This window comes from Oryzias latipes, chromosome 24, assembly GCF_002234675.1.
Source record: "Oryzias latipes chromosome 24, ASM223467v1".
In the NCBI taxonomy this organism is placed as follows: Eukaryota; Metazoa; Chordata; class Actinopteri; order Beloniformes; family Adrianichthyidae; genus Oryzias; species Oryzias latipes.
The window spans coordinates 14,950,276-14,974,644 of record NC_019882.2 but is presented as its reverse complement, the minus strand read 5'-3'; the positions used below and the strand labels follow the sequence as shown (position 1 = coordinate 14,974,644).

At 38.6% G+C, this 24,369-nt stretch overlaps 1 protein-coding gene across 5 annotated transcripts; it reads left to right on the top strand.

The window, feature by feature from the left end:
• The first annotated feature begins 306 nt into the window (after positions 1–306).
• vegfa (vascular endothelial growth factor A) lies at positions 307–14,303 on the top strand. 5 transcript variants are annotated; one of them, XM_023952718.1, is made up of 8 exons: positions 320–981; positions 2,625–2,667; positions 3,546–3,742; positions 4,184–4,260; positions 6,615–6,647; positions 9,393–9,467; positions 10,990–11,133; positions 12,740–14,303. In XM_023952718.1, the coding sequence occupies exons 1-8, from the start codon at positions 928–930 to the stop codon at positions 12,759–12,761; spliced, it is 645 nt and encodes a 214-aa protein (XP_023808486.1). In that variant the 5' UTR covers positions 320–927; the 3' UTR covers positions 12,762–14,303. The 5 variants fall into 5 exon arrangements, with proteins under 5 accessions (XP_011490128.1, XP_020570070.1, XP_011490129.1 ...); XM_023952719.1 differs by lacking the exon at positions 9,393–9,467 and having other exon boundaries at positions 327–981; XM_011491826.3 differs by lacking the exons at positions 10,990–11,133; positions 12,740–14,303 and having other exon boundaries at positions 307–981; positions 9,393–10,548.
• Positions 14,304–24,369: the final 10,066 nt, after the last annotated feature.

Sequence of the window (24,369 nt, the reverse complement as noted above, 5' to 3'; positions counted from 1 at the left end):
GAAGGGTCTGGTTCCCTATAAAGAACCAATTCAGGGGGGAGCTAAACTGACCAATTTTACAGGGAAGATAATGTGTTTAAAATGTATTTTTATTGCAGAAATCTCATCAGTGTCACATCATGTTTGTGCCTATAAGTGATTTTTAAACCATGGGATATTAATCAGATAAATTAAACGACCACCCCGCTGTTACTTTAGGTGATTCCAACGTCTGAAGACAGAGACTTCTTAAAGAAACCTCTCTTGGGCCGTTTTTTTCTTTTTTTTTTTTTTTTTTTTTTTTACTGCAGCCATGGGCGCACCGTCACAGGGACACACCTACAAGGCTATGTCCCGCCCCGAGATCCACTGATGGCATAGACCGAGCAGCACATTTGCAGTACGAAAGAGTTGGAGACCCGAGGAGCACGCTGCTTCCCGTTTTTTCTCCGCTTGACCCGCTTCACTGACAGAGGACCGAATCAGGCACAGATCCACGGGTTCAAGTTACGCATCGGAGCGCATCGGCTACAAGTTTCAAATGGACAGAAGCTTGGAGACGATCGGCCTAACAAGTATGGGATTATTCTTGTAATGTGGATTGCTACTCCTCAAGAAAGCCAGGATCTGCCGCGGAACGATGTGAGACGCTGCGCCTCTTGGATTCTCGTGTTTCTGGATATCTTGAAAATCATTGGCAACAGTTGAAAGAACGAGAGAAAATCTACGCTCAAAAGAAGAAGAAAAAAGGATTGCACGCTCTCAACCTTGGGACCAGCATGGATCTGCCTTTACAACCCCCGGCTCCTCACTCACAGAAGTTTTAGCCGGTCCACTTGTTCTTGATTTTTTTCTTCTTCTTCTTCTCTTTTGATGTTTTGGGACAGATCGCCTCATCGGCCGCTTTTATTTTGAAATATTTTTATATTGGACTAGACATTCAACACCATGAACTTTATTGACAGTTTGACACTATTATTTTTGACACTGTCAGCTGTCAAGGTGAGTGTGTTGCTGTTCGATTTAGGCGCAAATTGGAACCAAAGCAGTGAGTTGCCATGAATGCCCTTGCCTCGAGGTCACCAAGCCGAAATGTTTAGTGGCGAAAGTTAAAGATAGAATTACGCAAAAAGCTGCCACTGTTTAACCCGGACCCACCTCACGTGGGGTGGCTTTTGTACAACAAATGTGACATAAGGGCTGATTTTGAAATCATGTTGTGAAGTTTTGTCGCTGTATGTGTGACTGCGGGCCTGCTCTTAAACCACCTTGGAGATATTATTACGCTTTAAAGGCGCAGCGGCAGGGCATGTGAGCAAGTTCACTCACATTAGGCTGGGGGAGGCTTCCGAAAAATTGAAATGTAACCAAAATGTGTCAAATCCAAGACCTTTTTATATAGATTATTCGACTAGGTTCAATAATTAATGAATGTCTGCGTGCGTGTTTGGGCCGTTTTCTAAATAATTATTAATCAAGTGTTGGACTGCGTTGAGTAAAGGTGGAGAATGAAGCATCGCACCACCTTAGGAGGTGGTTTCTAACTTTCTTGAGACATGATTGGACTCTCCCGACACTTTTCCTCTTATTCCCATAACCATCAAAAGTATGACTCCTCTTAGGAGTCTTGTAAATATTTAAATGATCGACCCATAATGCTTGTAAGAGCCGGCCAATCAGCGCCCGTCTGTGCCAGGATGACGCCTCTTAAAGCGCAGTTATTAACCCGCAAATCAATCGATTAAAGGGCCTGCGCTCACGGCTCAACACCCATCCATTAATAATACAGTATATTGTGTTTTTTGGGGGGCTGGGGTCCCCTCAGCCCACAAGGTCGGACCCTCTCACGCCACCCAAAGTGGGTGGAGCTTCCTTGCACCCCCCCCCCCCTCCGTCTTTCTTTTTTTCTGCTTTTCTTTTCTTTTTCCTTTTTTGAATTTTTATTTTCACTTTTCATGACTTTATTTCCAGGGAACTCCTTTGCGGCGCGCCGGTTTAACTGGAACTGTCTCATGCAACACTGGGGAGGGATTGCGCGAGTTACGCACGCTTTTCTGTGGGAATAAGGGAGAAAGAGAAAGGGTGGGTGTGTGTGTGTGGGATCAGAAGAGAGGAGGGGAGGAGGAGGGTATACGGTAAAGGCAAATGAAACTTTGCGCGTAACTAACAAATGGAGGGACGCCAAAAAGGTCCCGTGTCCCCTTTGGACTGTGACAGCCGCCCCCACTCTTCTCCGTGACGTCCTGTTATTAATCTGGAATTTGTGGGGCGCAGAAAACCTAAGAATGATTTACAAGTTTTTGAAGCTTTGCCACGTAGCTGAGACGGAACTACAGGCTTGTTCTTTTGCGCAAACATATGGCCATATAACTCCACACGCGCCCTTTATAATGGGTTTTAAAATAATAAAGTGCATTAAGATACGAGACCATAAACATTTGGCAAATCATTTTCCGTTAAATAAGGATTTTTGTATATAACAGTTTCCTCTTGTGGCTCCGGATATAATGAGATAGGACGTCAATAAAAATGCTTGAATGCAAACATAATTGTTTGTACAATTGGATAACTAAAGAGCATGTTTATTACAATTACGTTTTTTTTTTTTTTTACTATTGTTTATTAACACGGGTTTCCTCTTGCAGAGTGCCCACATACCGAAGGAAGCAGCGAGAGGTCCACATGACGGTAGGTGTCCCACAGGGCACCGTGGGAATAGAGAATACAGTCGCTCTCTGGCATGCGTCCATAGAGGGAAAGAAAGCCTTTCCAAAAGGAAGTGATCGCCCCCTGGCGGATGTTTTGTAGCTTCACTGTGCAAAGATTGAACCCCCTTAGACTTTTTATTGTTTAATAAGTGCAGTTTCACCTCTGAAACCTGCGTACCAGATGAGGTCAAGCTGGGGGGGGGGATCATCACCACTCTTTCAGAGAGAGGAATGTCACCTCATTGGCCCACAAATTCATTTTGCACAATCCCGGAGTTGCCCAATCTAATTTGGACAATCAAGCTGAGGTTCATGATATTGCTCAGGCGTGTTTGCTTTGGCGCTCCAGAGGGCCGGCATGCTGGGTTGGTTTGAGGCTCACCCGTGGCCTCGGTGATGTTTCCGAGGTGTTGTCACTCTGTGTGCTAACATCTTTCTCAAGAGCAGAACTCCTGCAAAGACAAAGATGTGTGTATGCATGGGGGGGTAGACTGAAGGTGAATAAACCCATACGAGAAGCTGTTATTGTGCAGCCGCAGACAAGGTGAATGATAATACACCAGAGCTGGAATACTTTTGCACAGCTGCTGTGGCTCACAAAAGACCTTAAGTTAATGTCAGTGAGAAATTGTGTAAGTGTTAGTAAAAGTAGGCCGCTCTTTTTGCTTACATAAACAAAGAGCTTTTGAATGGAACAATAAGCTCTAAAATGTGGGTGTACGTGCCGGTTTACCCTCCTTCTCTCTGAGTCTCTTGCCCGCCTGCCAATATTTAAATCAAATCTCTGTTTCAGTGCGTTCCGTTGCTGTTTTGTAACCCGCTGTCCCTCTTTCTTTTTTTTTTCTTTTTTTCTAACAGTGATCCCTCTAATGGAGGTGTACAACAAGAGTTTGTGTCAGCCACGAGAGCTGCTGGTGGATATCCTACAGGAGTATCCAGAAGAAGTGGAGCACATCTTTATCCCCTCCTGTGTGGTTCTGAAAAGGTGTGCCGGGTGCTGCAATGACGAGATGCTGCAGTGCACGCCAACAGAAACGTATAATATAACAATGGAGGTCAGCAGTAGCACTTAAATGTTATTTCTTACCTGTTTGAAAGCACAGGTGTGCTTTTTAACTGAATATTTATAGAAGTTTTGGGGTTTTATTTGGCCCATCGAGTTGATCCAAGTGTGGAGAGGTCAAAGGATGCTTTGTATTTTGATCTTCTTTTTCTGTTTTTAACCAAACTCTAGCAGAATGAAAACATTTCAAAATTTTTGAGTAAAAGCTTGTTGCAGCATTTTTTATGGAGATATGTTCAGATCTAATGCGTGGTTTTTGTGAAACGCTTTTAAATATTCTAAGTTGGAACCTACAGAAGGAAAACTTCAGATTCTGCTTCACCTAAATGCTAATCCTTACTTTTTTCTTTCTTTTTTTAGTTCTTTTATTGGTACATGTTGATTTTTAATGCAAGACTATTAAGAAACTCTCCTTTTCTTCTTATCTCCACAGATTAAAAGAATAAAACCCCAAAGGCAACAAAATGACATTTTCATGAGTTTTACAGAACACAGCGCATGTGAGTGTAGGTAAGAAACCCCCTAAAAACACACACACACAAACACACACTCAAGAAACCATTAGAAAGCTAATCACGGCACCATTGTGGGGCAGAGCAGAGGTTAGCAAAGCACATCGTGCGAAGTTATTGTGCTCCGTTTTTGCCTGACACATTTGTCAGATGGAAATCACACTGATGCAAATCTGGCCTTGGCTTCAGAACAAGTTTGAACGTATCTGTGCAGACATCCATCATGTTTTTGAATTCGGCCTCATTCCGCTGTGCAGCTGAGGGTCTGCGGCATGTAGACGTCCTTCCAGTAACCGCATGCCTTCACCGCGATTGCCTCAGTGGTTATTGATCAAACCGAAATCTTGTGGCTTGCACTCACAGCCTGCGGTTCATGGTTGGGCTACTTTTTTTTTTGTTAAACGAAGTGTTTGGTGACCACAGGTTTCTCTCCAACTTGAGATAAACTGCTTTAAAGTAAAGAGGGGTTAGCAAAATTTTGTAGTTTTTCCTAAAGTAAATTATTTTTGAGATTTTAATATGCAAGATTAAGCAGACTTTAAAAAAATCATGACTTGTCTCAAATTTCCAGCAATATTTGCTTTTTGTATGACTCCTCTGTCTGTGGCGACAACACAATCACTCCCTTTAGGACAAAAGAATGCCACGGCCTATCAGGAGTTTGATTCCCAGTCAGGGCAAGATGCCCCTGATTATTTTATTCAGTCAGCACAAGCACTCTTAACTTCAGGAGTTTTTTTTCTTTAATTTGGCCAACTTTCTGTCATGAGTTTACAAACTTCAAATGGGCTTTATTGTTGTTGTTTTTTTTAAACTCGTATACTTTATGGCATTTTAGTGTTCATTATGCTTGGCTTGGAAACAGAATTTTTAGTGGAACAAGCGCTCCAAAAAACAGTTACAATTCTTTGTCTGAAAATGATTAACGGATCGGTCATGTGTCGGAGGGACGTGCATCTTGGCACAGATTTTTGGAGTGGATCTGCACTCTCTTTGGAACAGTTTATTTACTATTCTATTTGTTGGATGAAACTTACTTTTTAATTCTCTCTAGTGTAGCTGTCTCATTGCTGTGTGGACTCTATGCTCATGTTTAAGAAAAACATTTAACCTGTAATGATCCGACATGGTTTGAGCCCCTTTCTAACTTAAATGTTTGTGACAGAATTTTCCACATTGTGTTTCTTTTTTTAAACCATTAATAACATCATAATTGTTGCTTAAAGTTGCTGCATTTCACCTCTAGAGCACCACCTACAGGCTCAGAAAAGAAACGTACATGAGTTAAATGTGAAAGTTTCAACAAAAATAGAATAATTCAAATCTCTAATAATTTCCTTTCAAAGTTAGGAAAGGATGAGCAAAATAAGAAGTAAAAACAAGTATTTAGGAGAAATTAACACAAGCTATAGGAGGAAAGTCCTGTAAATGAGCTTGGGATGGCAGTAAAGGCAATAAAGCATGAGATCATTCAAATTTTCACATTTGTGTTCCACATTGCTCCACACATCACGACAAGAGGACTGGCAGCATGAGCTCATCTCAAATTGGGTGAATGAAATTAGCAAATTCAAAGATTTTCAGCGTTTTTTTTACTGCTGACTTTTAAATTTTTGTCGCATTTTCTTGCTTTAGTCTGGAGCTTGTTCTGTAAGTCGTAAATCACCAAGACGTTTTTGCTGGAAGTGGTTTGAAAAGCCACCGTAGACAAAAGTGAAACCCAATAGGTTTATCCCGATCACTTTCTTTCAAAAGGCACATTAGGACGTTGACCATGGCACATGACATAGATAGTGTACCACATACAGATAACACGGGTCTAGGCCAAGAGATATCAGTCACCTTTAGATAATGTATATGGGAGTACTGTACACACATGTATGGATTCATGCTTTCCTCTGCTGTTTATTGCACTGGCCTTTTGCATAGAAACTTGGAACCTGACTGAGAATAAAAGTTTTTTAAAATAATTGACAAACTGATGTCCGTTAAGTGTGCCAGAGCGTTTTTATTGCTCCACCATCCCTTATCTGCAGGAGCTGTCACATGGGCGAGTTTCCGCTTTCGGTGGTCGACGTGTTTGGATGCATGCGTATCCATCAATGAACACACCCTTCTTTGTGCACGCCGCATTATTTCCCAACTTCCCTTTTTCATTCTTAAGCTCTGAATTTCGGAACGAGAGCCGCTTTTATCGCGGTTTCTGGCAAAGGACAATGACGTAACCTGATTTTAGCAGATTATTGTGAGCTCACCTATGCTAATGAGCTACCTCTGATGCCGTGTGTGTTTACTTGAGAACAATTGACAAACTGTGATCTAATGTCATGCCGCTTTGTTGCTGCCTTTCAGATTAAAGAAAGAAGTGAAAGAACAGAAAGAAAAGTGAGTACCACAACTCTGCATGGAGATTGGGGTAATTAAGGGGGGTAGGGATGGGGATTTGGGATTTTATAGTGATTTGCAGATAAACTCTTTATAACTTTCAATCGTTCTGGCCTTACGTACACTCCTTATTGATCTCACTCCCTTTTTTCTTCTGTTTCACCTCTTCCTTTTCTCACAAACACACAAGAGATATTCTCACTTCTGAAACCCAAGTGGACATGCTACATGTGGTCGTCTCATATATGGCATGGATTAACATGCAGTGCTCAGCTGATAAACATGGCAACTACCCACTTAATCATCATGTGAATGAATGACGCATGAGGAGGCCACTGCCCTCTATCTATACCCTTTCTTCTTCCTCTATCTCGTCTTTACATTCCGACTCTTTCTCACCTGTTTACATCCCACTTAACTTCTGTAACTCCTGCACTGATATAGATAAGTGTTTTTGAAGTTTTATGCTCATAGTTCTTGCTTGAGTGATCCTCCCTTCCCAAGCAACACGAGTCATGAACCTAAGGGTTATTGAAGCTCTTTAATCTTCCCTCTGAGTGGTCGTTAATAGTTTTCCATTGCACGGTTGTTGTTGTCGGCCGTATTTTGGTTCTATGTCAGGCCGTCTGTCATTTAGATAAGGCTCCGCTCTGAGACCTTCCCTTTAACCTTGTATCAACTGTTTACGAGTCTGGTTTTGGTGGCTTGCTTCTACGAAGCAATAGTTCTGGGGTCATTCAACTTCTTCGCCTTAACGCTTTCAAGCGTTATTGTTGGCGTTATCGCTGGCTGCTAAACCCTGAGGAGGTCTCTGAGTTTTGTTAGGGTGAGTCATCCTGCTGAGGTTGTGAAAGTAGTTAACTTCCAGCATTCCTTGACAAACTGGACCTGATTTCAGTTGAATAAAAGAGGAAGTTTTCATTCATGCATCAGATTCAGTTGGTGTCATCCTGTCGCGGCTGGTTCTGACTTAGCTCTGCGGAGGATTTCCGCTCAACATGTGTTACCCTGTGGGTCGGATGCAGAGCCTTGAAATGTCAAAACATGGTCTTTTTTTTTTTTTTTCAGTCGTGCCAGCACTAAATCTTTTATTAGTTTCACAATGATTCCTCTACTTTGGGTTTAATTTCATAGGATACTCACAATCCCCACTCAATGAAATCTAACCCATAATTCACCAGTTACAAAAAATAACAAATGATTCCAAGAAATGTTAGCTAATTATTTTTTTAATGATGATGTGACACTATTTTAATATGAAAGCTACTAAACATACAGCACACATGATAAGGTTAAAAGTGTAGCTTTTCTTAAGGAAAACCCAGTCAAGCTGAGAATGAAGCCATAAAATTCGGCATCACATAAGCAACACTTAGTAATTCTGAGTCATCCATAGACTGGACAGACCTGGAGACACGTGGAAGATTCCACAAAGTGAGATATTAAAGTAACATTATTTGTCAAAATGACTATCAGCCTGTGTGCTGAAATTTGTGCAGAGTTGTGATTGTTTTCCCTGGAAAACATTCAAAAAATGCACATCCACAAATTATTTTACAGATATTCTGAAGCTCTAACCAACTACTGCATCCTAATAATAGGTTAAAAATCCTTTTGCGGCTAAATAACACTGTATTCTGAGAAGAAACTGACCTTCTTGCCATTAAACTGTTACACATTATTTATTTTTCTGTACAATTCTGAAAAAGTAATTATAGACAAAAAAAAAACAGAACATACATGCTATAAACTTAGTTTTGGTGATTATGCGGTGTAACAGAAAAGCCTTTTAGAACATTTCCAATTCCTTCACTAGAGGCAGGATGCATAAAACATTGATGTGTTAAAGTCTTTTTTTATCTGCAAGTTTTTGACACTGCAGTGAAAACAAGAAAATAAATGCAATCGCACTTTAAGATACCAGTACGTTAATCTGCTTTTTGTTCAAGTAAATGAGAGGAACCATTCTATCTGATCACTTTTTAAAGCTAAAAAAAAGGGTTTTCTTTACCTCTCATTTTCCTTGTGCAGGAAAAGGTTCTATGTGTGCTTTTATGGGCGCAAAGTTGCGTTTACGTATCCCGCCTTTTGTGTCTGCTTAATAAGCACACTTTCTTTGTCCTCATTGTCATCTTCTCTGAAACAACTTGAATCGCCTGTAAAGAGTTGACCCAGATCTGTTGGAAGATGCAAATTTGGTGAGATCCCAAATCTTTTGTCCTCAGCTCATCTGGGAAATTGCCGCCCACGGCTAGCCTCACTCTATTAATTGATTACTGCAGAGTCATTGTGCCACTTTATGAAGACAGTCTTTTTGAGCCCGACTTGGACAATGAAGTGATTTTTCTCACAGATCATGTCATAGCGATCAGATTTATACACAGCAGGATGTGGATAATTCTGGGTGTGTCTCCTTCTTTCACTGTCAAAAGGGTCATTTTTGTTCATTCAGTCGCTGAAAAGTCATTCTCTTTCTTTTGAAAATGCACAAACCTAATTCAAATCAATGGGAGGCAGTTCTCTCTGTCAATTTCCCAAAACACTGTTTTTAATGAAGCAAAGTCGACGAATGGGAACTCTTGGAATGACTTTTTCCTTTTTGATTAACACGTTATCAGTATTTTACATCGCAACAAAAATGACTGTCAACCCACTGTGGGTTTAGCTGTCATCAGTTTCAGCAGTCCATCTCTCTGGCCAGTCTCTCAGGCATCTTTCTGCGTTGTTGTCCTTTTTCTCTTGCAGAAAATCCCGGAAAGGCAAGGGCAAAGGCCTAAAGAGAAAGCGAAAGAAAAACAGTGACAAAACAATTCACGATGCGTATGTCAGCTCCGCCTTCTCCACCTACCTGCACCTGAGTGTTGCACTTCTCATAATTAAGCTAATTTGGGAGGAGCTTTTTTGCCCCTTTTAATTTGTACCATCTAATTCACCCGTCAGCCACATCAGTTAGCATGTCGCTTCCGTGTATTGTCCTAACTTTGTCTCGCCAGCCATGCTCTACATTTTTACCAAATCAGTGTCTAACTTGGCCTTTTTGCCAGGAATTATTAAAAATTTCCCATGACCAGGAAGTGCTGCAGAGTTCTCTATACAGAGCCCTGCAAGACCTCAAGCGTAACCCCTATCAGCCTTCCAAAATCACCCCTGATCTCAGCGCATTGTTTGTAAAAAAAACCTCCCCTTTATGGCAGACTCCACCGACGATAAAAGCCAAAATCTGAACATTGTTGTTCGATAGCTAACCATGATTGATAATGGTCACGTTTAAAGAAGCTGGAATAAACAGATGGTGGATCAGCTTTTAGCAACCCAAACCCTGTGGTGAAACAGATCAGATCCACCAGCATAGCGTCGCAGATCGGCTCTAGCTGTTTGCTATCTATGCTGGGATCACTAAGACTGTAATCATAGTCCTGTCTTTGGTGTTGAGTCTGTGCCGCTTTGCTGTGTCTCGTACTCGTCTCTTAGCTTTTCTTTTTTCTTTTCAACTTTAAAAACTGGTTTTGCTGTCCTCCGCTTAATGCTGGTACTTTTTATGTCATGTGAAGATAGGAGTGACGGCTATCTCGAGTATTTTTTTGTTCTTCCCTTTTTTTGTGTGTGTCAAGTACCACTTTTGTTCTTATGTTTTGCCTACTTTTGTGTCAAAAACTGTTTAATATTAGCACACTATATTTAAAACTAATTTAAAGATGACCTGTTCGCTCACTGTTAAAACCACTTGTCTGTATGTTTATATGTAATATATATATATATATATATATTGAAATGTTAGTGGAGTATCTGACCCTTTATACATGTTGAGAAATGTAATTCAGATCAATTCAGTCTCTGTTTTGAATTTCATGTTTCGCGTTCTTCAGTTTTCCTTCAATAAAATGAACAATTCTTAACGGTACACCAAACAGACCCATGAGTCTTTCTTAATAGCTTTTAAGCCTCTGAAATGTGAGAGCGAGAATTGTGTTCTCATTAACCAAGTCATTGTATGTCATTTGTCTGTTGCATGAACTGGTCTAAAGCTTTGCTCACTGCATGTCTAACCCAAATTGTCTGTTTTTCCATTAATATGAAAGGATTCAGATATAAGGGTGGGGATGGGTGGGAGGGGGGGTGTATTTTTCTTTATTTTTTTGCGTTAAATTCTGCAAGCTTTGTGGGAACTTCTGTGCATTTGTGTTTTATGCACAGCGACCCAGCAGGGGCTTGGAGAGGCAAACTGGAGAACATGAACGGGGTGGATTAAAAGCTACCTGTCCTATAGGTGGTATATAGTGCACTGTTATAATCTGCCTCTCCCTCTTCCTCCCCATCTCTGTCTGTCTCTCTGTCTGTCCAGTGTCTGTGAGCCATGTTGTGATCGCTGCTCAGAGAAGAGAAAGCGTTTGTTTGTGCAGGATCCTGCAACCTGCCGGTGCTCCTGCAAACACACAGATGAATACTGTAAAGAACGCCAGCTAGAGCTCAACGAGAGGACCTGCAAGTAAGCGCTACTGATAGAGCTAAACTCAAACTAGACTTTCCAGGCTTCGATTGGGCAACGTAGCTTAGCTAGATAGCATTTGGAATAACACTACTAACAAATAAACAATCCACCTGTGTTGCAAAGTAGCTGCTAGCGCTCGTCAGCCCTTGTTTCCACCGAACGTGGTCGTGCTGCACTCCGGCTGCCATGCTGCTTTACTCCCTTTCGTTGTGGGGTTTTCTTTTTGCAATTGTGTATTTTAGAAGGTGGTTACGACTTTATTTCAACAGATCACAGTCAGGTCAATCACACAGTTCTCAATCTAATTGGCATTATTTTTTTTGTTCAAACGTGTTTTTTAGAAAGAAAGAAAAAGAGAAAGAAGCCTGAGCATCAGCAGGAGCTGCCAACCAAACCTTTGAGCTGAACTTTTTCCATTTTTACTAAGGAATCTAGTGAAGGTTTCAAAAAACTTTTCTCCAAGTAAAGGTGTTTGTTGAGTGGGTTTTTCTTTTATTGGGTGAGGAAGATTGAGATTGTTGGTGGTGGGCCTTAGATGTTGATGTGCAAAATGTTGTCATCGGGTTTGGGTTTGTCTGTTAATCTAGTGGGGGAGCTTTCGGGGTTCCAATAGCAGAAGCAAACAAAAACAAAAAATCTTCTTCAATTCATGGTTGAGACTAAAAAATACCCAGTTTTAGTAAGACATATTAATATAGTTGCTGTTTTGCCACTCTAATGCATCAAAAAAATGTAAGAAGACCAAAACTTTGACCAGAAGAAAACTAACAAGAGCAGCGTCTCAGTGTTTTAGTGGCCACAATAAACTTAGGCATCTGAGCTGGAAACTCACAACCTTTGTCCGGTGGAAACAAGTGGTTAGACTTTAGCTGTATACTTGTTTTGCATGTCATCTCTTCTTCTGCACTCATTTCATGTGAAATCTTTACATGTTGACTGTCTGAAAGGTACAAAAGCCACTATATCTACTATGACTTTAAAGTGCTGTATTTATTCTCCTACATTTCACCAAGTTACCAGCTTTGGCACGGAAAATTCTAGACACAACCTGCATGATGTTCAATTTGAGGATTATGTCCCTATTTAGAGAGAGAAGGGTGGTGGTGGGGGGGGTTATCTTGATAGGCTAGTAGTTACTGTACGGGCATGCATAGTTTCCATGGTTCTCGACAAGCTCCATTTTCACTTGTGACATGAACTTGAGACTTCAAAATGGAAGTCCACAAATATCGAAGTGAGTACAACCAGGAGCGTATGTCTTCCCGTCGCCTTAGGGTACGACACGCTCCCCCTTGAAAAGATCTGCCTTCCGCCAAGTTGTATCTTTTACACTAGCCATAAATGTGTCAGTTAAACTCTTTCACCCTGATCAGGATTGCTTTGATCCATAAAATAATAAACAACTTTTTTTTTTTTTAAGTTTGCTGCGATATCACCGACTAAATCAATGAATGTCATCATATGAGTCCACCTCCTAAATCTGTCATGTCTAAAATGGGAATTCCTTGTGTTATAAACTGTACAGAGTTTTAAACACTAATGCCGTTATATAAACTTGTGTGTTCCTTTCCTCATGCCTTTTTTTTCTTTTCTTTTTCTGTAGATGTGACAAGCCAAGAAGATGAGAGTGGTGGCAGCACCAGATGTACAAGATGAAGGAATATTCTCGCGATATTTCATAGCACAGCACTTTTGAACTGTAAGCTCTTCTGTAGATTGCATTCCCGTTGGACTGAGAGAGAACAAACAGAAAGACTGAACCGAAGTTTCCTCCTCTGTATATCTGTGTGTACATAGACCATGATAAAAGAAAAAAAGAGTTATGCTGCTACAGAAACGAGTATCTAAGCCCATCATTTTACTAAAAGCAAAAAGTAGCCGCCATGTGTTTTTTTTTTTTTTGTCATTTCTAACAAGCTTGAGTTGCAGGTGTAGTGTTATTGTCATTTTGTACAACTTCTTCACTGGATATAACTCTACTGTGGTTTAGTGTCGCCATCGCCCACAAAACCTCTACATATATTTAACTCCGAAATCAGTGGGTGATATGGATGAGGACATGGCCGCGCTCTACTTTCATAAAAAGACAAAAATGATGGATGGACTTAAGTTGGCTGACTGCTGCGTAGGCTTCAAGTTGACCTAAACAACAAGACAAACGGGACAGTTGATGGAGATCTGTCCCTGCTTCATGTGGCTTTCTTCCCTCTGAGGACACGGCAGGACTGCAATGGACTTGCACAATGTGATCAGAGGAGACTCTGGACTTGTGGTGCCATATACTTCTAAAGGGATACTGGTCATCAATATAGAATTTAATGTTTGCTATGTACAAGAAACCACTGAAAAATAATATACTGTAGTTTGATTCCATTTGATAATGTACTGAGAGATCTTTAAGAGCTTTTTAAATTATTTTTTTCTGTTTTTCTTTAAGGAGAGAGGATTATCAGCATCTCTTTACTGTTGAACACAATACAAGAAATCAAATGATAACACATCTTTGCTCAGTACTTGTACATACGTATCCCTTTGTCATAGTCCATTTTAGATAATTTATAATATTTTACAGTATTTCATTTACATATTTAATTTTCTTTATTTATGTATGGTGTGTTATGTACTTATAACTGTCTTTTCTCCTTGTTTGTAAGGTTACTGAAGGCTGCTCTCAACCTGGACACTCTTTGCGCTTTCCTATAACAAAAAATAATAATTTAACATTCCCTTAACAGATCATGCAAATTACTAACGACATCTCCATTGCAACCCCTTTGGTGTATGGATTTGTGTGCCATGTGAAGGTAAAAACTTTGTCGTGTGAGTGCCTGTATGAATGAGTTCTCCTGCATTCGCTGTGTGCACATTTGTCCGCGCGTCCTACAGTTAAACCGTATTTAAGTAGTTACATTTCTGGACTGTGTTTTGTGCAAGATGCAAAAAAAAATTGATAAACTACTGCTAGCAGCTCCCCAGGCGCCCCCACCACAACACCACCCGGTCAAACTTGGATCTCCATCCTGTCTGCCAGCAGTCGTCGAGCCTTCTCTGTTAGATTCTGTTTTCTTCTTTCCCAGCTATTAACGTGTTTAATGTGTCTATGTAAAAAATATATATTTATTTTAAAATTTTTATATAAAATAAGAAAAAGGTTGCTGTGTTGTGAATGCTGTGTCTCATGAATTTATTAAGCAAAGATTCCATATTCCTGGGCAGCACATCCAACTAGAATTTCAATACGTTGTAATGTGAAGGACAATAAGGAAAGAAGAAATTCCTGCATGTTTTTCATTTTTTTTTGTTTTTTTTAAATGAAAGGCAGATAAATAATCAGCCAAAAGAATAAACAAACATTTTGATGATGTGCATAGACGTGTCCGTTAAATTAGAGTAATAGGATAAAAGAGGACAATCAAAGAAGCAGTTTGAGTAGAACTTGTAGGTCATTATTTAGGCTTTGTTTAACCCACTAGAACAGAAAAGATTAGAATAGAACTTTATTGAATCCACAAAGGGGTAATTACCTAATCACCTCCCTCTCTACTTAGAGAAGACAAGTTCATTAGATAAAAAAAATTGGGGTTTTTTCTGCTATTTATTGCCTTGTGGGAGTAATACAATCAATTTTTGTTTTTAAAGTTTTCTAAATGTGCTCTAGCTTTTGGTTGTGCTGACAGTTAAAAGGTTAAATGCATAACCTTGGGAGCGAAGTTCCAAATAAAAAATAAAAAATAAAAAACTAAAAGATGGTGGGAAAATAGGGGAAATTCAGTTATCAGAAAAACACATTTTCTTAAAAGATGTATAAATCAGGTTTACAAGTTACGGTAAAAAACCAAGCAACTGAGTCATCAATCAAACTTTGGTCTTTTTTCAGCTGGAAGAAGAAAACTGACCTAATTTTAGTGAGTCATTTTTCATCCCATAATATAACTTGGATTTTATTTTTCATTGTGGTTTGCTTTTCTAAAGAGTTTAGCCAGACATTTTTGCACAAAGGCCATTATGTGAAAGCACCACATAACTGCTGGTGTTATGATTCTTTCAGGCACAAATGTTAGATAACATTTCCTTGCTTTTTATACTACAACATAGTGATTCGAGGTCTGATAAGCTGCCAAAATTAAAAAGGCATTATGTAACTTGGCTTTGATGGTTTATCACCATCTGATATAATGGCATGTTAAACGCTTTTGAAAAGGCGTTAATAGTCTGCTTCCTTCTATCTAGCTGTTTTGATCTATTGGACAAGAAAACTTTGGCTTGACTGCCTGAAAGCATCACATGGGACTGTACTACCAGGAAGAATTCTTTAGAGGAAATCCAGACTTTTACCTGGAACTTCAGTCCAAATATGGCGTACGGCTTCCTGTAACCTCATACGATGTTTCCCTGCTCCATAGTTTCTTTTAGCTTAGTATTTTAGACAGGCACATTTTCAACAGCAGCTGTCATCTTGAAAAATACAAAAAAACTAGGATTTTCCATACAGGATTCATCTGGATACTTTTTCATTTAGTATTTAGTGGCCTTTAGTGGTGACTCTTCAGCATCATGTGATCTCTGAAAGGCTGCTCTACATCTAATCCATAAGAGTGTAGATTAAGTGAAGGTTTTGGGAGCTTTTGTCCTGTTTGTTTTGAAACTTTCTCCCTCTTGTGCACATTGCTCGGTGCTTCCTGCTGGATTAGCTCTTGCCTGGTGCTAATACGGCTGTGCAAAAGCTCTGCTTTCCGTGATTCATGCTCTTTCTGTGCATACCTTAATATAAAGCACTCCATCTAATCCCTGTAAATAATTGTGGGGGCCCCTCCACTCAGCAAAAACACCCCAAAGAATGTCATAAACTGATTTAGCAAATCAGAATATCATAGCCTGTCCAAAAAGTTTAGAACAAACACAACTTTACTTTACATTTAATGTAAAGAGGTGTGGCCATATGAAAGTCCATAAAACCCCCAAAGGTTCTCTTCAAATTAGAGACAAACTCTTCTATTTGGATGTAGGATATGCACCCACCCTCGTGGAGGTGTGTTTCTGAATAAAACTCTATATTAAATTCAATCGATGAACATGGGGTTGAAATATCAGCAAAAATATTGCTGTGCGGTAAATGCGCATTTTTGCCACTTAGAATTTTGAATTCTGTCACATTTACATCCTTTTTAACTGCATACTCAATCTCAGAATCCTTTAAAAATGTTAACTAAATTTCAGTCTAGGTTTTGAGTCTATGAATCTAACATTTAAAATCCTTTTTGATGATATTGACTGACTGAAACCATTGTGCTTCTGAATTGCATACCAATTTAATGAAAAGTATACAGACAGATTGGGGATGCAGGAAATTAGCCCATAGTTTGTCTTTTATATATATATATATATATATATATATATATTTCATTGGCCTTAGCCAACCAACCTATAGGTTAGCCAAGCAACCTATAGAAAGCTAACAGCACCACACCCTATAGGTCAAAACCAGCATTACGAATTGAATCTTTTTCTCTCAACATTTGTTTTCCTGCATGTTTTTTCACATCTGTTATCTGGATTATACCTTGTGAGACAGCTGGTTTCTCTGTATTATCAAGAGCAAAGTGATTCAAAAGTGCTATTTGCTAATTTATCCTAATATTGTGTTTAACGTCCGATGCCACATGTGTCCATTCTCCAAAAGGATAAAAGTAAAATATGCCTCTGTTAGGTTTGACATTTTAAAACTGTTTAAACTTTTGGTAACATGACCTTTCTTTCCTAAAATTAGAAAAGTCTGCAGAAATTGTGGTTTTAATATCCAAAGTAAGCCATCTATTGTGACAGATCAACCCGATGAAGTAAAACCAAACACTTTTTCTTATCCTTGATTAAACAAAAGGGGCCAGAAACTATTTGAAAAGAACCAATACTTTGATACAATTATGCATGGCATAGAAATACCATACAAATAGTTTGGACAACTAATGTCACCTAGTGGTGCAAATGAAAAACTGCAGTTAAATATTTAATTTGAGTTACTAAAGGTATTATGCATTTTACTATCGGCTTGTTATATTCACTGTACATTGAATAATTTGCAGCAAGTCAGTCAAATTTGACTAAATGAGGTTGTTTTGCATGCAAGATTTTTGTAAGAAAAGTTGTTTCTTCATTGTTTGTGGGGTTTTTGTGACCCACTTTATCTTTTGAAAATGGGACAGAAATGACCAACGTTTATTATGGAATTTCACAAAACATTTATAAATGCTGTAAACTGCAAAAAAAAAAAAATATATATATATATATGTATGGGAACATATATATATATGTATATATATATATATATATATATATATATATATATATATATATATATATATATATATATATATATATATATATATATATATATATATATATATATATATATATACATATATATATGTATATTCTGTTGATCTGTCACAATAGATGGCTTACTTTGGATATTAAAACCACAATTTCTGCAGACTTTTCTAATTTTAGGAAAGAAAGGTCATGTTACCAAAAGTTTATATATACATACATATATATATATATATATATATTGTGTTCGTGCACACATTGTAAAATCGGAGCATCCCTTTGCAAATAGTGTGCAGAGGAAGATGTGATATTAGTTTTTATATCAGAAATAATATTGTGTCCTTTATAACATAATAAGGTAGAAAAAAAAACTCTTTTTATTTTATTTCTTTTTATTTTCTATTTTATAATTGTAAACTTCTTTTGGTCAAATTTGAGACCGGTTAAAAAAGTAAAATAGGTAAAGAACAACAATGTTATTGTTAAACTTGATAGCATTCACTTCTGCAACGGCAGAGGTGTACACTGTCTTCTCTATATGATAGTACATAATGCAAAATATAGTATAATATAGTATACATATCAAAATCACTTTTTTTATGTTTTATTCACTCTTTGTTTTGTTTTAAACAAATATTTTATGCATAGAAATGTAAAATAATAAATGAACACATTTGACCACAAAAATGGTATACAAATCATACAACAAATTGTCTTAGTAAAAACAACAAGAATGCCATAACTTTAACACAAAAAGTTACATCTATAATTAAACTAATGATATATATTAATATTTTATTGAATATAATAAAAACATAAAACTGCACTTTTAATTTCTGAACTCATTTTGAACTTTTTACTCCATCATTTTATAATTTATTTTTATGCAATATTTATGTGTTTCCTTTAAAAACGACTGCTATTTTATGTCCTTGCCAACCCTGAACTTACACTTTTAAAATGCAAAAAACTGCAAACTATCTTCTCTTTAGTTTTTGTAGCCCTTGGCGTTTTGTGGTCATTATTAATATTTAAGTTTTTTTAATAACTCTGCACGCATTTTCCTGGTTTGTCATTTCCATCAAGGCTCTTCTCATTGTTTTTGTTCATTTCCGTGGCCTTGGCTGTGTTGTGTCTGCATGTTAACTGATGTGATTATGTGACGCGAGTCACAATTCAAGGGTATTACTTTCAGAGAGCCATCAAATCGAGCTGTATTCTGCTGAGCGGGGGCACTGTCTATTTAGCTGGGAAGCTTGATTAAGGCTTAAAATGGGAACTGACAGATGAAGAGATCAGGAAGAAAGAGCAAAGTCAAAATAAAAGACAAACGATGTAGGTGGGATTAAAGTCATTTGATCTTTACAACGTGCTTCTTGGCAGGTAGATTACCTCACACTACTGATCTAAACTAAGAGAAATCACAACTCTGCAGAAAGAGACTCCCTGAGGTGTGTCTGCTGAGTAGATGTGCTCAGTCACACGTACGTCTTTCCAGTCTATATTTACCCACATTTAATGACCGATTGTGAGCCAGAAAAATATCCCTCTGAGTCATGAGGCAAGCAACAGGAGATGGAAGGACAGAACTGAATGAGACTAAAACCAGTTTAAAGAGGGATAAGTGGAGCAGAGTGCAAACGAGACTAATTGAGGTGAAGGGGGACAAGTGAAAGAGGATAAAAATGTTGCGGAGGGGAAAGGGGAGGTTTTAGGAAGGGGTTGCACTAATTTTCTGACTCAGAAGAAAAGGGATTTCAATAAAGTTGAGATCAGGCATTCTACTTATAATAAAACTAAAAATGTCCCTTTTTTCCATTGCTCCTCTATGTTTATCTCACCCAAACTCATCCACTCAGGTTGGTCAATTGTGATCTTCTCAGAATGGCTTCGCCTCACCCAGTCAACGCTCACAAGGGCGTATTCCAGCTCGCTCTCATTACCAAGGCATTGACATTCACCAGGCTTTTCCACTGGGCTGCATCTGCTTGCATTTATTGAGCTGTGTGTCGATGCAAATGGTTCATTGATGAATTGGATGTCGGCTGTCTTTTCCAGCCTCCTCTCTTTATCCGTTTCCTGAAAACACTACGAGCGTAAGCAGAGTTAAACATCCCACAAGCAATGGCAGACAAAAATGACTAACACATTTGAAGAAAAGACTACAACCACACCCTAATGAACCATGTCCTACTGGATGAGACTCAGCCTGAATTTTAAAGGATCACCTGGACACTTCTATAATATGGCTATAAACTACTTAAAACTTGTCAGCTGTGGTGGCTAAGGCTGTTAGGCACATGGCTCAAAACATGAGAACGGATCAAAGTGGAGCTCCTCCTGAGTGCTTATAACCAACGAGTGGTCAATAGGAAAGAGTGTCTAAGATCAGGCCGACGAAATCTAGGTCTGTCAACCTAAGGGTTCGTACAGACTGAAAAGTTTGAAACTGTACAGATGGCAATGCAACAGGAAATTTCACGGCAAACTCAAACTGAATGCTGGAAACCGGTGCTGTAGTTTTGAGAAAAGCAATCGCCGAAGTGACAAGTCTGATAAACACCAAAGAGATGATCTGTGTTGCCTCTGCTGCGCTGCTGAGGTCTGAACACCAAGAGAGGTTAATGATACTTGTTCCAAAGTGCGGGCTCATTAATCATCTTCTCTAAATGGATGATGTCAACGTGAGTGCCAACAAATCAACTCTTTAACTTTGAGTTATTTCACTTGAATATATCATAAAATACAATTCCAGCAACAGAACGTAGGAAAAGAGCTGAAAACAGACAAGGGCCAAGGGAAGTAAGGGGAAAGGATTGGACGCTGTCTTTAAATGCGCTTTTTATCCGTGGGAGACCTGTTGATTTCTTTTACATGTTTAGATCATTGTGGTTTAAGAGGTTTACATGTTTAGCAGTAACCAGATTACCACACTTAATCACAGAGGCACCATCACACACAGAATCCAGCCACTCCTTTCTGCAGAAAGTCAAGCGTTGGGTGTCAGCGGGCTTTGCCATGCGTGAATGGAAAAAGCCCCTGGGAAATGTGTTTACCGTGTTTACATGACCTCCAAACCAGGTTCTCCTTGCAGAATCTACTTCTGCAAACCAGGTTTTTCTAATCCCCCATCTTGATGACACAAGCTAGTTTTTCAGTACATCCTCTCACTGCTGGTTCTTGTCAGTTGTCCACAAATTCAGCAAATTAATTAAACTATTATTAACTCGTATTTCTTTTGCTTTTACATTTTCAATTTTCCTAATTGAGTCATCCAAAGTTTGATATATCTATGTTATACATCTCTTTTGTTTTTCTTCTTTAGTATTTTTTGGTTTGATTGCCTTACGTAAATCCAAATCCAAAAGAAGACTAGTACCAGTGCCAACCGCCAACAGTCCTGGGGCGCTTTCACATTGGCACGTTTGATCATTAAAAAAAATATTTTGAAAAAATGTTGTGAGCCAGGAAAATTCCTGTGGATCACTCAGTTAAATATTGGACTTTAAATGAGGTTTTGAATTAAAAATGCACAAAAGGACTCAATCCAGCTTGGAATCAGCCTTAAGATCGCCTAAACAACCATGTAAGGAGGCTAACTTGACAAAGTGTGAAATTTTGGGATTAAGAGCAACACCAATTATTGTTGTCATTCAACTGTAGAAAAATAAATAAATCAATGATTGCAGGGTAATGTACGCTGGCAAATGAGAGGTTTTTGTCAAAGGTGGATAAAAGAAATGTCCCTGCAGTGAAACCGGATTCGCCTAATCCCGAAGCTTAAAGGAAAAGTCTTAACTGAGTCCCTGAACATGTGCACGCCTGCTACTCATTGTTTAAGCTCTCATTTGTCTTGTTCATTGTTTGTTTATTTGTTTATTGTAAAATGGCCTTGGAGCCCTTTTTTCATTCAGAATCCCATCAGATGAGAGCTTACATCCTCCGTCTGGTCACGTCTACGGTCTAAAATCAGGGGATTGTTGCACAAATCAAAACTACTGGAGGTGGTTTTTATATTTATTTTATGTCATATAGGACGTTAACTGAGCAAAACCTCTTTATTTGTTTAAATTATTTAATCCTCCATGTTATTAGTTAAAATGTATTTTGATAGTTTGAATTTTAAATTCAAACAAATAAGTAATGTAATTTAATTAATTACCATTTTCAGAGCTTGTTTCAAAAACAAACATGTATGTAACAGTCTTATATAAATACACTCCCTGCTCTATACTGCAGACTCTTGCACCATATAAATATTTGTGTCTTTCTCCCACACACACACTGTAAATCTCACATCCTTTCTCTCCAAACCATGACTGACCTTTATTTCAACCCATAAAAGGAGTGTAAAAGAGTCAGCTTTGTCCTTCAGCATTTCCACCAGCTGCATTTAAAAGCTCTAACATTTTCCAGATATTCTTTGAATTTGACATCTTGTTACCACCAACGATCACCCGGGCTGCATTTTAGAAACAGTTCTCAGTCAAAGTTGACCCATCATTTAAATCAACTTTAGCCTCCTGTTTCTTCGGCCTTCTACACCTGAATGACTCACTGTTCATTGCAGTCCCTCAGGGCAGACAGTTTTCTCCTCTCATTGACCACAACAAACTTTGACCAGGATGTTTCCCTTGCGTCATCTGTTTAATGCAATAAACAGACGGTGCACACTCCTCAACTTTTCCCTTTATAAACAAAAATAATATCCCTCGTGATGTTTTAGCTGAATTTTATAGCCAATGCCAAGTTGCGTTGTGTTTTTGCCACAATTGTAGAAACGTTAAAATTTAGACTAAGATAAGAAAAAATAGTAACAAAAATCATACAAAACAATGCACTTGTAGTCTGAAAAGTTTAAGCAAATTAAAAATTTTAATATAAATGAAAAAATAAATGCTTTTTGTAAGATATGATCAAAATGAAATTGGGTGTTTCCATACCATGAATAATTGTAAATAAAAAAGCCCAGAAGTTTTAAAGTGAAACCTGTAATATCCTTTAAACCTGTAATATACCAACATTTCTAGCATGTATTTCATTTTCTAAAACCACATTTTAAACCAAACTGCAATCTGTTTCTCAAGATCAAGGAAGGTTTGTTAGCTAAGATTAGCTAATCCATAATTGAAAAAAGCAACAGTACACTAAAGCAACTGTCATATATATACCGCTATATATATATATATGAATGAAATCTGAAAATAATTAAATGCAAGCATATTCAGAGGCTTTTTCATATTAGCACATAGATAAATATTCATTCATCTTCTTGACCGTTTATTCCCTTTCGGGGTCACGGGGTTGCCGGAGCCTATCCCGGCCACTTGGGCGTAGGCAAGGGATACCCTGGACTGGTCGCCAGTCTGTCGCAGGGTAGAATGTCTTCAATCACACATCCATTCACTCTCACACTCACACCTATGGACATTTTAGAGTTGCCAATTAACCTATGTAGCATGTTTTTGGACAGTGGGAGGAAGCCGGATATCCCGGAGAAAACCCACGCATGCACGGGGAGAACATGCAAACTCCACACAGAAAGGTCCCCCGTTGATGTAGTTTATCATGTCCCCCAGCCGGGACTTGAACCGGGGCCTTCTTGCTGTGAGGCAAGAGCGCTAACCACTGCGCCACCGTGCAGCCAACATAGATAAATAATTTATAGTAAAATCATGTCTGTAATGGAGATATAGATAATCCCCCTTAAAAAGTACATATTGTACAGATTATGTAAAACAAAAGGTGTTCTGTGAACCTGTATTGGGTAATGAGGCCCAGCTTTTTCTTTGCAAGAGCACATTCAGGATGTGACATGACAATTGACTGTATATGAGAACTGGACTGAGTGACCCCCCCTACTTGTGTTCCAAACAGAAAGTACCCGCTGGCTCCAAGAAGCCAAATTGACATGAAACCAAATTGACTTCATTCGGTTGAAGCCAAAGCCATTTTCCATGGGTGACATCACACTCACTCAGTACAGTTCTAATATCCAATCAATAGACGTGACCCACTAGTTTGTTTTTAGTCAGTTAGAAAGACAGTTTTTTTCAGCTGTGGCTTTTCCAAAAATAGGCGGGACAAACAAGCCTGTCCCCTAGTGGAACACATCCAGGAAAAGGATGTTGCAGATGAAGGATGAAACAGTCAGCAGCCAATCAAACCACCATGCATCTGTTTCAAATTGCATTTAAGACGATATAATTCGCTTGCGTAACAATCCACCCAGTAGCTACTTTATAAATTGACTTGGTTCTATTTTTCTTTTTTATGCTTGAATTTGCCTCAGTTTGAAAGTTCTAGCCTGATTCCCAATCTTTGGATTATAAATTAAACTCTTTTGGATATCAGAAAATGTTTTAATTTTCCGAACGAAATAGAAACTCAAGTCAATTTGCTGCTTTAATGTGTACAGATAACAAAACTGGATTTTACTGCTGCCTCTTGTCTCCAAGAACACAGCCAGGTAAGGTGCTTATCTTAAATTGGAGGATTATGTTCCCAGTAATGTGATAGAGTTCTGGATGGGAAATTAAAACCGCGACTGTGTGGCTCCATTTAGTTCACTCACAGTTATTTTTTGTTTTTTTAAACTGCTACTTCCACAATTTGACTCCAAGTTGCATGAGACATTCAGCTTTATAGAAGGACCAGCTGTACAGCTTAAGTGTGACACATAAATTGTGTTTTATTTGGAACTGATTTATTTATTCATGCTGAATCCTGTCATACCACAAAATGGCAAGCTTTCCTTTATACAATTATTTACTAATTCATACCGAAAAGGGATGACGTCTGTTATCTCCCACACTGGTTCAAACTGATTTTATCATTTAGTTTATTGTTGTCAACACTGGTTTAGTTTTGGTCTGTGGCAGGACATTAAGTGACGCTTTTTACTTTGAA